Source organism: Ostrea edulis, chromosome 8, assembly GCF_947568905.1.
Source record: "Ostrea edulis chromosome 8, xbOstEdul1.1, whole genome shotgun sequence".
NCBI classification, from domain to species: Eukaryota; Metazoa; Mollusca; class Bivalvia; order Ostreida; family Ostreidae; genus Ostrea; species Ostrea edulis.
Genome location: NC_079171.1, coordinates 272,644 through 291,870, shown reverse-complemented (window position 1 = coordinate 291,870; position 19,227 = coordinate 272,644). Strand labels below are relative to the sequence as shown.

The window sequence follows — 19,227 nt, the reverse complement described above, 5'->3', positions numbered from 1 at the left end:
TATAACCTGGTTTGGGTCAGTTTTACGCTTTATAATCCGCAAAGAGGATTATAAAAAAAGCGTCAGCTGACCCAAACCAGGTTATACTCTTTAATATAATCCAGAATTAAAGTCATTCCTTTTGATTTAACGTAAAAGACAACCATCGTTTACCAAAATGTATATGAATTCTGAAAAATACAAGTCAACAAAGTGTTGTGATATACATTTAGAGGAAAAAACAGTTCCATCAACTGCCATCAGTGGTGGATTTAAGGGGAGGAACAGCCGGTGCCCCCCCCCCCCATACATTTTCAAATTTAAGGTAAATCGTGGTCTCTTGTTTGGAAAAATGTAAACGATAAAAGAAGCAATAATTTCTTCCACTCTCAGAGCAATAAATGACTAAATCTTTTGATTTATTGAATTGCTTTTATTGGGAGAACTTACATTTTTTCCAAAATCCCTTAAAATCTGCGTTATTTTATTGATTTCCCTCTATTAAGAACGACATAAAATTGTAAAAATTACTACATAGGAGACATTTGATATCAGATAAAATCTGTAAAATCAAAGGGCTTCATCCTGGACCCACTGGGGCCTCTCGGCGGCCCCCAGACCCCCTGCCTCATAAAGTTGCGCCCCTAACCACAATTCCTGGATTCGCCCCTGGCCATCGTTGTCAAGGGAGGGGGGGGGGTCCCATACCAAACCTATATAAAAAGTAAATTTGACCAATCAGAGGCTAGAATTCAGTAAGAATTAAATCATTCTACCATAAACATTTATGTACATTTAAATGATTCAAAACTGTTCATTATCCTTTCGTTATACATTGAATACATTAATGTACAATGTAGGGCACTGTTTCTCTGTCACATCACAGTAAACGGATAATTCCAGGAATTAATTTGGATTTTAGTTTTTAAAAAAGTATTATTACATTTTTATAAAACTTAAAGTTCCATATTGACAGGGGGTAGGGGAACTTGTTCATAAAAATTCCTGCATTTCAATTTCAGATATGGAAAGATTAACAAGTATTAATTTAGCCTGATTTGAATTCTAAATATCGTGGTGTTGTTTCGGCAAGAAGAAACCAGAACCACGTTATTTCACCCCCTCTTGTTTTAAACCATACCAAATCATGCGCATGTTTACATTAAGAGGAGGTAACTATATCAGAATATTATCTATTTTTATCTACTATATTATTTTAAAATGAACCAATCTTCATGTATTACACATATTGAAATCATCGATTCATATACATTGATTACACTAAACACGTTATTTGTGAAAATAATTTTTATTCTTAAAAATTAAAGATCTACCTTATAAGTATTAATCTGGTCCCCGCCCCCTCCACTCTTTGATCCCAAATCGAATGATCAAAGAGTCTTTACGACCTTGACAGAATGGGAAAATATGAAGATTCTGGTGGAAATCTGAATTTATGTCAAAACACGTTAGCTAGGACTCCCGCCCTTTGGTCCGGTTTGCCTCCTTAATATCATATTTCTGCCGACACCCCTGTTCCTACGTGTATAAGCAATCGATAAAAACTATTCCTATATATAAGAAATCAATCAAAACTATTCCTACATACAAATATTCAATCAAAAGTATTCCTACATATAAATATTCAATCAAAATTATTCCTACATATAAATATTCAATTAAAACTATTCCTACATATAAATATTCAATCAAAACTATTCCTACATATAAATATTTAATCAAAACTATTCCTACATATAAATATTCAATCAAAACTATTCCTACATATAAATATTCAATCAAAACTATTCCTACATATAAATATTCAATCAAAAATATTCCTACATATAAATATTCAATTAAAACTATTCCTACATTTAAATATTCAATCAAAACTGTTCCTACACACAATCAATCAAAACTATTCCTACAACAACAAAAAACTGCTGTTTGTTATTATGCCTATGCCCTTTTTATGTATTTAATTATTCCTAAGGGTTGTTTTAATTTGTTTCATATGTTATTAGGTTAATCATATCATATCGCTATATATTAATAATATTTATGCATTTTAATTCTGACACTATGAATATTTTATTCACATGTATGTGCACATTGATTTTATATGATCTTTTCTTTCACATTTGTAAAGCGCTGTAGAGAACTAATGTTGGTAGGGCGTTATATTTGTAAAGCGCTGTAGAGAACTAATGTTGGTAGGGCGTTACATTTGTAAAGCGCTGTAGAGAACTAATGTTGATAGGACGCTATATAAATCTTTTAATTACAATTACATATAAACATTTAATCAAAATATAATATTCTCCTAGTCCTGCTGTAAATCGGAGCTGCTTTATTATTTCTTTGATTGTATCGTACCTAGGTAATGTTTTCTTTGTTCAGTTTTATTTGACGTCCGTATCCTGTAGATACTTGTACACCTTTATTGTGTTACTGTCGTACTGTCCCAGATAGAGGTTGTGTTGGTCGTCCACACACAGAGCCGTGGGACGTATTCCGTGTTGTTCTCCTGTCAGCAGTAGAGACAGGAACTGACCGTGCTGATCCAGCAGGTGAACACTGTTATTATAAATATCACACACCAGTACGTGTCCGAGGACGTCAGTACATATACCAAAGGGATAGAAGTGAGACTGACGATCTGTGTAGGAAAAGCGATACATGTAACTCGAGTCTTCAGACTGACGACCTGTGTAGTCAGACTGACGACTTGTGTAGTCAAACCGATGATGTCCTGATTTATCCACCACTACTACTGCTTCCTTATCCAGGTCAGAATTCCAGATATCTCCGTTCTTGTTCTCCGTGATGTAGATTGGTAATCTATACAATCCCTGTCCCTTATCGTCCTTCTCAATGACCTGGAGTTCCCGTCCTGTCCTGTCGTACCTCATCACTTTCCCATCACTCCCCACCAGTATGTCGCCGTTAATACGGGAGGAGTGGATACAGCGTGCTTCCCTGTCTGGTGTGAGGAGTGTGATGACGGTCCCGTCTGATGTTAACTTACGGACTTCATCGCCGTCTATAAACAGGAGGTCCCCGTCCTCTGTGACGGTGTGACACCCTGTACAATCGTATGGTAATGCCATTGCTAAGTATCCACCTCTCAGTTTGTCGTGTAGTACGCGTCCGGAGGAGTCCACCTGTAGGAGACGTCCTTTATGATCACTCACCCACAGTCTGTCAGGCGTCACAACCGAGATATGAGAAACGTTATCAACACCAGGTACGGTTATACTGGATATCTGTAAGGCGGAGAAACCAACCTTCTGGGAAAGGGACACATCTACAATAATGAAATCAATTCATATTAAAGAGCTTCGCACCTGAGATTTGGTGTCATGTCAATTTTTGGGAAGTGTATTTTTGATTTCTACATGGAAGAAGAATTCGGTAATTGAAAAGAAAAACTGGGAACTAGCAACGTTTATTATTGAAGTATAGTGTTCTAAACATGGCCTTTTTGCACCGAAAATTTATTCAATTAAACTTCATTTGTCTGTTAGTGTCAACACAACGTAAGCAACACAAATCAATAATTACATAAGCTAGATACATAATCATGTCTTCTAACTTTACAGATAAAAAAGTTTAATACTAGTAATGGAAATAAATAATGACCTTTTTGCACTAGAAATGCAAAAAAAATAAAAATAATAATAATAAAAGATCGGGATATCAAATTTAAGAGTTTAAAGGGATATAGATAAGATAAGATAAGTTTATTCCAATTTTAATATTTGGAGTAATGTCATTTTCTAAAATTTCACAAAATTTTCAAAGTTTTGTCTTAAAATTTAAAATGGAACTAAAAAAAAATTGGCCAAAATAGTTGATTTTTATACAAAATTTCGAGTAAATTAATTTTAACCTTTTGATGAATCGATGTTCTATTTGGAAAAAAATATATCAACCAAATTAATAAATTACAACATTTGAAATAGTTTCAAGTCTCCACTACTTGTATCATGAATTATAAAACTGAAATACATGTATAGGAGTATAAAAATAGAAGATATATTAGATGAACCAGAAACTGTAATATCACGTAGATTTATAACTTTTTGATAAATCAATCCTTCCGCCACAAAATATAGTCCCTGCAAAACCCTTTCAAAATTTGAATTGACTAATTTTTTCAACTGAGTAGGGTTCAGTGATAGATGTGTAATATGTTTGCACCAATGGGATCAGTATTGAATCAAAAATACTTAGTTGTAGCATCATGTGTAGTAGAGCTCAAAAGCTCAGGAGTTAACGTCCTAAAAATAATGAAATACAAAATCAAAAAAGGAAAAAAAGTGTGTCTCTACTAGGGAAGTATAAAACTTTGCCTTGTTGTTTAAAGGATTTATGAAATTGATCACTATTCGTTATCTTCACCTTTTACCTATATACTGATTAAAATGAAAACCAAGGACAATGTTATAAATTTTCTTTGAATACAGGATTATTCAAGTAAACTAATTATGGGCCGGCACAAGCCTGTCCATTCTATGATATAAGTCTGCAGAAGTCGCATGTGTTTCTGTGGGACAGGTGTCTGTTATCGCGGAAGTGTTCTAATAAAAAAAAATGATGTCTTTTATATATCTATTCATTTTTTAAGACAAGGGTTTATATATTTTTTATGACCAAAAAAATAATGATAATAGTAATACATATTTAATAATTCATGGTATAATCAGTGGCGGATTTAAGGGGAGGGGCACCCGGCACCCCCCCCCCCTTTAAAAACATTCAAATTTAACGTAAATTGTGGTATCTTATTTAGAAAAACGTACTAAAGGATAAAAGAAGCAATGATTTCTTCCACTCCCGGAGAAATGAATGACAAAATCTTTTGATTTCTTGAATTACTTAATTGGGAGAACTTAATTTTCCCCCAAAACCCTTAAAATTTGCGTCATATTACTAATTTCACCTTATTAAAAATGATAAAATATAGTACAAGTGACTTAAATAGGAGACATATTTCAAGTCCTCTAAAATCCAGGAGCTTCTGGGGGCTTTCCCCCCTGGGCCCCCAACAGGGCTTCGCCCTGCACCCACTGGGGGTCTCAAGGCGGCCCCCAAACCACCTGCCTCATAAAGTGGCGCCCCCGTAACCGCAATTCATGGATCCGCCCCTGATAATATGTAAAACTTCCGACTATCATGACCTTTGCGCACTATATATTTCGCATAGCGAGACATTCCATAAATAGAGGACAGATAATTAGAAGAGTGTATGACAAGCGGTGTGTGTTATAGACGCCCCGCCATCTAGCTGCACGTACACGGATTGTGCACAGGAATAATGGACACTGTCATAACAGGTCAATCTGGAGCGTTACATCTGGAGCATTACAGCGAATATCGTAAAATGTTGCCAAGAATTTCATCAAATTGTAGAGTTGGGGAAGGGGGGGGGAGGGTTACAGCCGTATTTAATGTTTATTTCTGTTCAAGATTTCATACAATATAAATCCCGAGAATTTGAGAAGCAATCTGTAATAAACAACAACAGACACCTGGAAAGAGGGAGGGGCAGCCGGAGAAGAAGTTGATTTCACATTTATCTGAAAATTCTTATCTCGCGAAGTTCAAAAATGAAATTAAAGCTCTAGATCCAAAATGTATGGGGTAAGAGGCCGGTGGTTGATGTCTCAATTCTTCTGTTAAAGTTGATTTAGATTTTAAAAAATATTTTCTAAATATTGAATCGCACATAAAAGACCAACCAACCAAAACAACGTTAAGATTAGATTAGATACGGATTGAATACACATGTACAGGTTATTAACATTGTTCAGGCGCGGATCTAGAACATTTTCAGGGGAGGTGAACCAGAGGATTAAGTTGTTGATATCATGATGTGTATTTTTTTTTGTATTTCTTTTATCGTCTGCATTGGGTTTTATAGGTTAGCTAATAAATAACTCTTTTAAAGAATTTAACGTGACAAACGAATTTACAACGTTTCTAAGGGGTGTGATCAAAAGTCCAATGTCTGACAAAAATACTACATTCGCATACTTTTCATTAACATCCATCTTTCAAAGTAAATTTGTTGAATGTTGAAAATAATAATAATCAGTGTGTGAAAATCGGATGACATAAACTTACAGGAGTCCCCCCCCATAAATATTAAGATTAAGATTTTAATCCTACAATCAATGCAATGCAATAATGATGTCATCATCGGATACCCACGGGTGATCTCGTCTTTTACTCATCACCCGTGTACAAACTCGCCGCCGAAAAATCATCGTATGTAATTAATATACGCGGGTCATTTGATTGGCTGCTGCACAGAGTGGCGATGACAAATCAACGAATCAAAGTTTATGTTACGTATGTATGTTCGGCAATGACAAAACTTTTCCGTAGTTAACACACGATTGCAAATGAATCCACTCACCGGTGCATTTTGCAGTTTGATAAAGGTTCTCCCATATAATTGTTGACTGGTTTTTGATGTAAGTGACCTGTACGACTTGTCTTTAATCGTTTTAAAACAAAATTTGCACGTTTTAACGGGCGTCAAGATATTTAGTAAAAATAGCTAACTAATAAAGATAATTTCAAAATTGAAGAGTTCCAACTTTCTGATTGATTGTCTATAATCAACAAATTTGCATATTTTACGACGATATTTCGGCGAGTTTGACCACGGGTGATGAGTGAAATACGAGATCACCCCGTGGGTATCCGATGATGTAACGATGTTCACGGAAAAATTTAAATACCATACCATACTCTGATATCGCCCTCTCTTTCTCTCGCATTCTCTTTTTTAAACCAAAATCACAGGGGTGTGTGTGTGTGTGTGTGTGTGTGTGTGTGTGTGTGTGTGTGTGTGTGTGTGTGTGTGTTTGTAAGCCCTGTCAATTGAACCAGTGAATAAGAAGGCACACGTGTAAATCAACACGGGGTCGGCCAAAGGAACACGGAAATGGTGGTGTTCAGTTGGATTTTTATAAAAATCAGCATAAAATCATTAAATAGGTCATCTACCATCAAAATCCTGAAGTGTTTACTTAACAGGATTTATGAGATATGTGTAACAGGTGTGTAAAGATTTAGCACTCGTCCATCTTTTTTCCTTGCGAGCATGGCTTACACACTTTCGAAATGACGTCATTTGTGATATCATCATAATGGAGTTTTCCAGGGAAAGAAGTTGGCCCATCTGAGGTAAGTAAACACGGTTGAAAGAAATTTTTTGCATATTATCAATGGTTTTTTTTTTATTACATAGACTGATTAAATGGTGTTTCATACTGATCGTGTTATGTACAAGCGACAGAGTACCCGAGTTACTGAAAATTTCGATGATAAAAGTGATAAATCTGCGTGAACTGTTTGGGGTTTTTTTCTTTTTGAAATATAATCTTTGCAGTTAATGTACTCTGTATACTAAGAATTCATATTGATTTTGGATAGAATTTCACAAAAAAAAATGCGCCAGCTAGGTCCTTAGGAATCAACCCCCCTACCCTATGGCCCCACCCCCCACACGGCACATTTTTTGGATGATTGGAACGTATACCCCTTTACATCTGTCTCCCTACTTTGAAGTTTTTTCCAACGCCATGACATAAATAATAAATAGATAAATAAATAAAAATGCAAAAATAAAAAAGAAAGATGTATATGTATTCGGATTGGCATGTTCCACTTTGTCCGGGTTGAAATCTCTGAGGATGCAAATGTACATTACGCCGCACTGCTTGCAGTACGTACATGGTACAGCCGTACCGCATGGGTATGTAACTACTAAGACTATAAACCAAACAGAATATGATATGTAAAACTATTACTCTGAATGCATTTTACTTGTTTACAATGTAGCCTGTCGGGCTGTGGTGTCACACGCGTGGTTTACACGTGCACTTTAGGTGGCAGTGGAGGAAATTCGAACGATGTATGGATTATTGTCTCCTGGTAACTTTGGCAGTTACCTTTTGCTTTCAATCTACTTTTTAAGAATAATTCAACCCTCGCTAATCATTTCCAAGCTGCATTTCGATCTTGGAAGAATGATCTTCAGCTACAATACAAAATTAAGGGATGATGTTGTGTACTGAGTTTTTCTTGATTGTTTACATCTGTGATTGTTTATGTGATGTATAAACTGATCAAGCTGTACAATGTCATGACATATAGTGGCATAGCTTCCATTTATATGCTTGCGCATCATTTTGTCAGAAGAAGAAATTTCTAAAATTAAGATTTTTAACATGTATATGATTATATGTGTTTGTTTGGTTTTAGTATAATACCTGTAGAGAATATTTCAGTAATATGAAGTGCGACACATTTAGACGCATGCATGTGGTGTTTGAAGGTCTCATCTGAAAGACCAGCAACTTTCTCTTTTGAATGCTAAATATGACGATGGAGCATTCACCTCACTACCTTTTACACCCTAAATAAAGTACATTAGCATGGCTCGAAACCATGATTTCTTCATCATGAAGCAAATGCTCTGTTACCACTGAGCTACCAATTTTTTAACATGAATTCATAGCTAAAAATTTTAAAAATTTATAACTAATTGTTGGGTTAATTCCATAAATATTATTCCTCTCTCTAGACACAATTCTGGGTAACCCCCTGCCTTTGGGGATATAAGCACATCATTTCTTTCAGAATGGGACAATGTCAGGAGAGCTTTTGTTATTTGTTATACTCTTAGCGTTGATGGCATCTATGAACAACAGGATAATGTTTTTAGATTATTTCTGATATCATATTTGTAAATTGTTTATGAGGGGTTGTTAAAGTTTGTGGACAAAAGGACACACTTATTAAAAATTCAAAGTTATGATAAGTAAAAAATATAGGAGATGTGTAACAAGATTGTAGATTTGAACATTTTAATTTTAATTAATTTTTATAAGTATTGATTTCAGATACATGTATGACATTGCATGCTTGATCGGGGAGGGGGGCTACAGTTAGATAATATTCTGGTCAGCACATTCGATAAACTACAGTTGTACATGGAACTCATTAAATCACTTCTTTTTCTTTCAGTGGTCTTCAACTTTTAATCTCCAAGAAGGAAATGTAATCAAAAGATGAATAAAGTATCCCTAAGAATACCAGAAGAAAGGCTGTGTTGAGAAAAACAGCCCTTCCTCAGTACCTCAGAACTAGATGATAGCCATTGTTACTTTATGCTTAATATGACACAGTATAGAAGATCTGATCATGAAGAAGTTACACCATTGATACACTTGCCAACTGCCAAAACTACTTTCTGATAGTATGACGAGATTAGAAGATATCATGGTGTAGTCATGACACAAACTGCAAATCAAAGATTGTCTTCCCCAGAGGATGAACAGAGTGCTTCACATGGATAACATTTCCTTTTCGAGTTTTGAAATTAGTAAGTATACAAAATATTTTAGGCCACATAGTCATAAAATTATTTTTTAGATTTCCATCCTTGCTTGAAAAAAATGGGGCAGGTGGTGTATTTTTTTTTCTTCAGAATATATATTTCCCGTTCATTATACTCACATGTTGCTGTAGAGTGTAGATTACTTCATTATTTTTTTTTACATTGTTTTCTTTGGACAGAAAATTTTCATACAGCAATATTATAATTGTTTTTAAGTGATTTTGAAGTACATTTTCATGTAACACTGAAGTTGAACATTCTTTTGCGCTTTTTTGAATAATAGTAATTTTTAGCTCACCTGAGGTGAAAGTTTAAATGAGCTTTTCCAATCCCCTGTTGTCCGTCTGTCTGTAAACTTTCACATTTCTGACTTCTTCTCAAGAACCACTGGGCCAATTTCAACCAAACTTGACAAAAAGCATCCTTTGTGAAGGGCTTTCAAGTTTGTTCAAATAAAGGGCCACACCCCCTTTCAAAGGGAAGATATAATTACAAAATTGCAAAAATAGGGTTGGGTCATTTAAAAATTTTCTCCTAAAGAACCACTGGGCCAGAAGAGCTGAAATTTACATGAAAGCTTCCTGACATAGTGTAGATTGAAGTTTGTTCAAATCATGACCCCCATAGGTAGGATGGGGCCACAATAGGGGATCAAATATTTTACATACAAATATAAAGGGAAAATCTTTAAAAATCATCTTCTCAAGAAACACTGGGCTAGGAAAGTACAAATTTACATAAAAACTTCCTGACATAGTGCAGATTCAGGTTTGTTAAAATCATGACCCCCTGGGGTAGAATGGGGCCATAAAAATCTTCTTCTCAAGAACCATTAGGCCAGAGCAGTTTACATAATTTACATGAAAGCTTCCTGACATACAGCTCTGTAGTGCAGATTCAAGTTTGTAAAAATAAAATTTCGAAAAGGTGTCGCTGTGTTTGGTGTAATTTTTGTTCGTTCTGCACAAACTTGCTCACTCAGCTTGACACAGCCTAGGTGTTCATATGTAAATTTTTTATTTTTCGTAACTTAAAATGTCATGTAGCAATGGTGGCCAGATCAAATTTTCCTTCCAATGTTATAATAGGACTAGACATGGGTATCATTTTGCATACAATTTAAAGTATGTTTTTGCATATACACATTTTTCTAATGCCTGTACACATTGAATTATTAAACACCAGGCACGTCCTCCTATCCCCTTTACAAGCTATGTTTGTGTGGGGTTTTTTGGAGTTAGATTTTAGGTAGGAGAAATCATGGCCCCGTGAGTAGGTTGGGCCACAATACTTAAATAGGGATCAAAGTTTTAGAAGCGAATATGTAGAACAAATCTTTAAATATGGGCCAAGGTGAATCAGGTGAGCGATGTGGCCCATGGGCCTCTTGTTTGAATATGCAGTTTATGCAGGATCAGGATATGCCATTGCCGTATCTGCTAATTAATGAGTCATAATTACCATCATTGTACCACAAAGCAACAGTCACTGTACTGTAGTTCTTTTGCTTAACATTATTCAATTCAGTTTGTCATCATCTTCTTCTAGTCTACAGGGCTTGAAGCTAACTTTTTATGTCACCAGTCCAGTCGGACTGATGGGGTATAATTTCAACCAGTCCGCAGAAAATTCTACCAGTCCAACAGAGTTTTCCAGAAATGATTAAACATTTAATTTCGTTAATGTTATTAAAACGAAATTTAACTCAATATGTCTCAGACAATATTGTAACACTTAAATGTGGGATTTATATTTACGAATCAGATTCATCTGATATCTACAGATCGAAGCATGCCAAATGTGTGTATAAAATTTCATAAGTATATGCTTTAGAAAATTAACCAGTCCCATCGGACTGACTAAAACAAATGTCAGTCAGTCTGCCAGACTTTTAACCAGTCACAGACTGACGGGCATATGTTAATTTCGAGCCCTGGTCTAAGACACGCACACTCAATAATAAAAGTTCCAAACACAGAATTGGGAAATGGCATGGTATCGCATACTTTCGCATTCAATAGCATCTCCATTAATCAATTTTAACAAGGCATACATGTGCAGTCACTTGACCAAATGCATATCACACTGCAACAGTCCTTCACAACTACCACATCTTTGGGTACCCTTATAATAGAAACATGTCAAATGTTATATAACCACAACATGCCAAAATGTTAGGGTCAGTCATTGAAATGCTCTAAATGTTTGATATACAAACCAAATATTTGTTCTCAACTTCTTTTTTAAAAAAAAAAAGGTAGAATAAAAACAATGGGGTGGATAATTTTGAGAGGGGTGGGCGTGGATGATAATCTGTAAATATGAAATTCTATGTGGCCTTAAGTACAGTAAATATGAAAGCAGATCTTAGTATTTAACAATTTTGTTGATCCATAATTTATTTACAGATTTTATATGATCTTATTTTGTATAATTAAAATCTTAGATGATATATGTAGAATAATTATATCATTTAGCAAAATGTAATGATTTGTAAACTATAGATACATATACATGTAGTAAATTTGTGTAACAATTAATACATTCAACCCAAAAATGAATTTGCATATTTTAATTGATTTTTAGCTCACCTGAACCAAAGGTTCAAGTGAGCTTTTCTGATCACATTTTGTCTGTCGTCTGTCTGTCTGTCCGTTTGTAAACTTTTCACATTTTCGACTTCTTCTCCAGAACCACTGGGCCAATTTCAACCAAACTTGGCCAAAAGCATCCTTGGGTGAAGGACTTTCAAGTTTGTTCAAATGAAGGGCCATGTCCCTTTCAAAGGGGAGATAATCACAAAAATAGGGTGTGGTCATTTAAAAATCTTCTTCTCAAGAACCACTGGGCCAGAAGAGCTGAAATTTACCTGAAAGCTTCCTGACATATTGCAGATTCAAGTTTGTTCAAATCATGGCCCCCGGGGGTAGGATGGGGCCACAAGGGGGGGATCAAAGTTTTACATACAAATATATAGGGAAAAACTTTAAAAATCTTCTTCTCAAGAACCACTAAGCCAGAAAAGCTGAGGCCAAAAATAAACATTGATTTGTTTGATGTACTCCGACCGACCAATCAAATTTGCTCCTACCCGACCATTTTTTCCAGCAATTTAAAACTTTGGGGGGGGGGGGGTCCTTGAAAAATAGAAAATTCTCCTTATTCTAAAAGAAAATATTACAAATTTTCATGACGTTAAAAAAAAACAACAACAAAAAAACACCCTACCTACCGACCCACCTTGAAAAATGTGAGTCAGAGTACATCAAACAAAAATATTTTTAATGATGGCCTGAGATTTACATGAAAGCTTCCTGACATAATGCAGATTCAAGTTTGTTCAAAGCATGGGCCCCGGGGGTTGGATGGGGCCACAATAGGGGATCAAAGTTTTACATACAAATTTTTAGGAAAAATCTTTAAACATCTTCTCAAGAACCACTGAGCCAGAAAAACTGATTTTTACATGAAAACTTTCTGACATAGTGCAGATTCAAGTTTGTTCAAATCATGGCCCCCGGGGGTAGGATGGGGCCACAATTGGGGGGGGGGACCCCATCAGTAAGCACGCCCCCTACTTCCGGTGTAATGGCAGTAACTGCAAAAATGAAGGCCATTGTGTACAATACTTCATTATCATTTAATGTTGTTCACGTTCTTCTGACCCAGGGATCGAATATTTTCTTACAATTTACAGTGGATCAAAGAGAATTGTTTTATAGTTTTTTTCTTCTTTATGCATATATGACCCAGTATGTCTTTGCAGAGCACAGATCTACATCTGGCATTTTCTAATGGCTTAATGTTCACTATTTTTTAGCATAAATATAAATCTATAGCTAACCAGGGGTATGATGCATGTCACCCAAATTTGTCATTATGCAGGGGCCTATATCTATTCTACGAAGTATATTTGATGCGCATTAAAGTTTGAAAATTTTAATTCAAAATATGCATTAAAACCGCTGTTTGAACAAGGCATAAGTATCATTTTAAAGTTACATATGTACGTAAGTATCTTTGCTAGATATGATGTTCAAAAAGATTAATCAGTTTTTTTTAATTACTGATTAGATCACCTGAGTAGGTATAAGGATCGATAAACTAAGATTTTGAATTTTTAAAAAAGCTAACAGACAGATGAAAGAGCTTGATAAATATCATAATACAGTCCATCATAACATGGGTGCATGAAAATCAGGTTCTAGAGCAGATATTAATATATTAGGTAGAACATTGATGATACGTCTGGTATATGTAAGTTGTAACACCCTCTTCATTAATACTGTGCATTTTGACAAAATAGTATATGAAGTCCAGTGGTTCCATTGAATTTGAACATATGTTGAATAAATATATAGTTAGTAGTGGTAGGGAACAGGTATTGCTTGAATGTGTCTACTAGATTTCTTGTTAAATAACCTTCACTTTAATTTCAGTCAAACATAATTTTGCATCAAAGAGAAAAAGTGGCTTTGACATAACCTAGAAAATACAATATTCATTAAAAAGAGCATGGCACCAGGATAGCTAGATGCCCATATTCCCAGCAAAATGAGCCAGTCCTAAAGAGAGTCCACTAGAGATGAAATAAAACGCATTAAAATGTGTTGAGAAAAGGTATATATATACAAGTTTTGATTTGCACCTTAAGAGTATATTGATAATTTGTATTTTGACAGCCTCCAACTGAAATACAGTGAACATATTGCTGCAGTACTGTAATTATGTCTCCCCTCTTTCAGGGGAGACATATTGTTTTTGTACTTTCTGTCCGTCTGCCACAAAATCTTGTGAACACTTCTCCTATATGGCTTATCGGATAGACTTTAAACTTTGTACAATGCTTCATTGCCATTTGTAGATGTGTATATTGGTGGGACGGAAGGATTCAATTATTTTCCTAAAAGTTAATAGTAGATCTTAGAGGGGTGGAGGATGTAAAATACCTTTTCAACACTTATCCTCCTATATAGCTTATTGGATAGATTTGAAACTTTGTACAATGCTTCATTGCCATTTGTAGATGTGCATATTGTCGGGACAGGAGGGTCCAATTATTTTTCTAAAAGTTAATAGTAGATCTAAGAGGTGTGGAGGATGTTAAAATAGCTTGTGAATACTTCTCCTATACGGCTTATCCACTAGACTTGAAATTTTGTAGAATATTTCAATGCCATTTGCGATGTGCATATTGCAGGGACAGATCAAAGATCCAAATGTTGTCCCTAATATAGTGGATTGTAGGGGTGGAGGGTGTAAAATAGTTTGTGAACCCTTCTCCTATGTGGCTTAATTATTGGGGTTCATAATGTCTATGTTCCTGCTCATGCTTTATCTTCCATACCATGCAGTACATTAAGGGGTTGGAGGTTTCATTTGGAGCACTTCCAATTTGGGGAGCTGGGGATACATTTGTTCTTCATAAAAACAATCTGAAGTTATGATATATTTGTCATAAAATGTTTATGATATCTGTATCACTTTGAATCTTTAAAAATGATAATTGATGTGTGAATTAATATTTACAGCTGATCATTTGATAAACACTTTGTAGAAATAGAAATTATGATTTTTATCTAATTGTACATTTCTTGCTACCTTTTATGAAGACCTTTTACTAATCACTTCTCTAAATATTTTTGCAGATTTGTCAGAATGTTATGCATCATGATCAACAGAAAAGAACTTCACAGGTAGACCAAAGCTGACATGGGATGAGATCCTAAAACGAGACCTAGACTTTAGAGGATTGGATAGGATCAATCCACTGGGTCGCCAAGTGTGGAAGTACAAACTTCAACCTCGACAGGACAGCCAGGCCTCACCCTTGCAAAAATATTAATTTGGCCTGGATAGTCAAAATGAGTGATGATGATGATATCAAGGTCTGACACTGTAAGCTCAGTAAGGGTAGATGCTGGCAATGGAGATGTTAAGCAATAAAACAAACAGGTTTAACATTGAACATGTTTATATACTTTTTTAGCTCACCTGAGCCAAAGGCTCAAATGAGCTTTTCTGATCACCTTTGCCTGTCGTCTGTCTCTCTGTAAACTTTTCACATTTTCGTTTTCTTCTCCAGAGTGAACCACTGGGCCAGTTTCAATCAAACTTGGTATGCATCATCAATAGATAAAGGGTATGCAAAAATAGGGTGGGGTCATTTAAAAAACCTTTTCAAGAACCACTGGACCAGGAAAGTTGAATTCACATAAAAGGTTCCTGTTTTGTGCAAATCATGGTATCCGGGGGTAGAGTGAGGTCACAATCGAGGATCAAAGTTTTACATTCATATATAGTACAGATTCAAGTTTGTTAAAGGTCATGGCTCACAGGGGTAGAGTGGGGTCACAATAGGGGATCTAAGTTTTATATGTGAAATATATACAAGGAAAATCTTTTAAAATCTTCTCCTAAAAAACTAGATGCAGAACTAAACCCAAAATCGTAGCTCTTTGAGAAGATATTGGGGCAAGTCAGAGCGCTAGAGCTTCAGATGAGCCCCTTATTAAAAATCTTCAATTTACGGCACAGAAAAAAAGTGCATGGTTAAGTCCCTCTATCACTGCATTCCTGCATCGCTGTCTCGTGAATTTAATATTAAATAATTCCTAACATATTTTCCCACTATACTTGTTTCCAAGCATACTTTCAAATATTCCTTAAACCCACATATAACCTAAAAACTCACAGCTTCAAGTGATTTTCTTTGTTGATGTAGCCATGTTAGGTATACGTAGCCAATCAATTTGAACCCCAATTCATTTCCATACTCGTACTCATTTTGAAACATAATGTCTGTATGAACTAATATCCCCACAAATATTTTTAGTGAAATATTTTGGATGAAATCATCCCAGTTGGGTTAAATACTTATTATTCAAAAACTGTAGGTTTGAATATTAAACTAATCTCACAGCTTTCTTAAGTTTGGTCCCCATCCACTCCAGTCTGTTTTTACGCTTAACTATTGAAATGGAGTGTAAGGGATCAGACTAGGCTTTAATAGCATTATCAATTTTCAAAAGCTTTAGAAAAATTATACAATTTTAGGTCACTTGAGTAAACTCAGATGACATATTGCTATTGGTCTGCGTCCGTTGTAGTCCGTCGATGTTAACAATTGAATATTTTTAACTAAATTCTATAACTGAAAGGTGAAGATAACGAACAGCGATCAATCTACGATTCGAATAACAGAATTCTTTTCAAATTTATTATGAAGCACACAAATTTACATTAAACCTTCCTGACATAGTGCATATTCAAGTTTGTTAAAATCATTTCCCGGGAGGTATGGTGTGGTAACAATAGGGGATCAAAGTTTTATATGCTGCTATTTTTAAAGGAAAAATCTTTAAAGATATCTCTTGAACTATTTAAGCTAGAGCTTTCATATCTTGTATATACAATTTTTATGGCAAAACAAATCTGACCTATTCAGTGTGTCCTGAACTACATTGTGTTTAAGGTAAAACTTATACGGTACCAATTTTGATGCACCAGATGCGCATTTCGACAAATAATGTCTCTTCAGTGGTTGGCGTGGGTTCGAATCCTGCTTGCACCGGTAAGTGAGAAAGTTTCCCAGTTTACTCTCGGAAGGTCAGTGGTCTCTTCCCAGGTACATTGTATCTGGATTCTCTCTTCCACCAATAAAAACTGGACACCACCAGATAACTGAAAAATTGTTGAGTGTGGCAGAAAATGGCTAAAACAATCAATCATATTATGTTCTTTGACCTTGTGACCCTGAACTCTGAGTTTGACCTACTTTTAAGAAAGTATAACTTATTAAGTATATCCAGGACTATTTTAGATAGGGCTTTCATGCATTGAATATAGATTACTTATGGCAAAGTCTTTCATATCATACCAAGACCTATGACTTCATACCTTGGTCTTATCCAGAACAGCAATATCATGCTTGTCATATCTTTGTGTTATATGATTTCATTTTAGTAATGTTGTGTTCTTTAGAGGTAGGTTTGGGTCACATTATTCATGAGAATAAAGATTGATAAAATAGCATTTAAAAATCAAAACAGCAGGGCCAAGGTGACTCAGGTGAGCGATGTGGCTCCTGGGCCTCTTGTTGATTTTGATATTTGTACAGATATCGTTTGTATGAGAAATGGAACTCTTTTTTTTTCTTTTACAAATACATGTATTATCATATGGATCCATCTGTGTTGATTATTTAATCAAAGGACTACATTCAATGTATTAAATGCAAATTTATTGATATGTCTGTGGTTGAATTACTCATGTATTTATACATTTTTTGGCACATGCAATTACATATATAATGTATATATATATATACTAATTGTACATATAACATCTCCTGTAATATAATAAAATATATGACTGAGAATAAAAGACCTGCTGTTTTCATTGCTACCATGGAACATTAAAAGATTAGAATAATTCAAATATCTTAATGAATTCTGTAATATATGAATTTGATATTTGTATACAATTGCCTCACTGGTGTTCAATGTGAACTTTGGTTTATCATTTCAGTTTGCTCTTTATATCAAATCAAAATTTAAGACAAATAAGGAATTATTTCCGAAATCGGTTAATATGGTACATTGTAGTAAAATAATCAAGAGTTTATTCATATGAGATAGCTAAATTCCACATGGATAACCAGTGACTGATTCTTAATTGTCAACATTTTCACCAAACAGTTTATAAATTACCCCGGTACATACTATTGGGGGATTATAAAATTCCTTAAAAAGTGACATATTTTTAAATATCACCTTTTCAAGGAGAAAAATCCCTTTAAGTATATGAATCCTATGAAGAAATTAAAAGAGAGGTGGCTATAGGTATATGCGACCCACCTGATCTTTATTTTTCTGCAACATATTCAAGTGTGTTTTTATCACTTGTATGGTGAGATTCATTTGTGGCAAGAGCTGTTATGATGTCTCGAGTCAGAAAGCACCAGAATCCACTAGAAATAATTTTAGATCTATGGAGCGCCAAATTAACAAACTCAAATATTTGAAGATATCTTTAATTATTTGAAGATATTATCAATTCATTTCATGCACGCAATCAAAGATCTCTTCAAATAATTAATATCTTCAATTCTGCATTATATATATATTGCGAGCATGAATTGAATTATTGATATCATTATTTATTCTGCTGAATTGATGCACGCAATAATTTAATTGTTGCTCTCCTCAAATGAATTATAATTTAATGATACCAACAATAGAATTAATGCATTGCTACAATTCAATTGAAGAGAGCAATAATTCATTAATGCTAACATCACTTAATTTGCACAATAATTGAATTATTGCTCTCTTCTATTGAATTAATGATATCATTAATTAAATTGATGCGTGGAATAATTATTTTAGAGAGATTATCTAATTGAGATATAATCTTCAATTCAAGATATCCACAATTGAATGATTTCTTTAATTGAATTGTTGCTCTTTAAAAAAAAAAATGATGCGCGCATTAATTGCTTATGAAATAGCCTTGTATATATAATTAAAAAGATCCTCCATTGAATTAAAAGAGATAATCAAGTCATTCATACAGAGCTCTAAATTAATTTTTGCGAGCAATATTTCCACCACATGGATGTGCGCATCAATTGAATTAATGAGAGCGATAATTGATTTGATGCGCGTATATTATTGGACTTCAATTTGAGCTTATGTAAAACATTAATAAGATTTTAAAAATCAACCTGGTGAATTTGTATTATAAAGGTCATGAGAGGACACGTCCAATTTTTGAACAAAAACAGAAGGTAATATATTCCCTTGAATTTGCAATTGGTCATCTCT

The 19,227-nt window shown here is 34.6% G+C and overlaps 1 protein-coding gene and 1 long non-coding RNA gene across 2 annotated transcripts; one reads left to right on the top strand and one right to left on the bottom strand.

The window, feature by feature from the left end:
* Positions 1-96: 96 nt before the first annotated feature.
* On the bottom strand, positions 97-3,766 carry LOC125653862 (uncharacterized). Its single transcript, XM_056147808.1, has 2 exons — positions 2,359-3,766; positions 97-692 (listed from the first exon to the last, which is right to left on the bottom strand). The coding sequence occupies exon 1, from the start codon at positions 3,090-3,092 to the stop codon at positions 2,385-2,387; it is 708 nt and encodes a 235-aa protein (XP_056003783.1). The 5' UTR covers positions 3,093-3,766; the 3' UTR covers positions 97-692; positions 2,359-2,384.
* Positions 3,767-8,567: 4,801 nt separating this feature from the next.
* Positions 8,568-17,785, top strand: LOC125675628 (uncharacterized). The gene is made up of 3 exons (XR_007370580.2): positions 8,568-9,385; positions 13,840-14,020; positions 15,049-17,785. It is a non-coding gene; the product is annotated as an uncharacterized LOC125675628 (long non-coding RNA).
* The last annotated feature ends 1,442 nt before the right edge of the window (positions 17,786-19,227 follow it).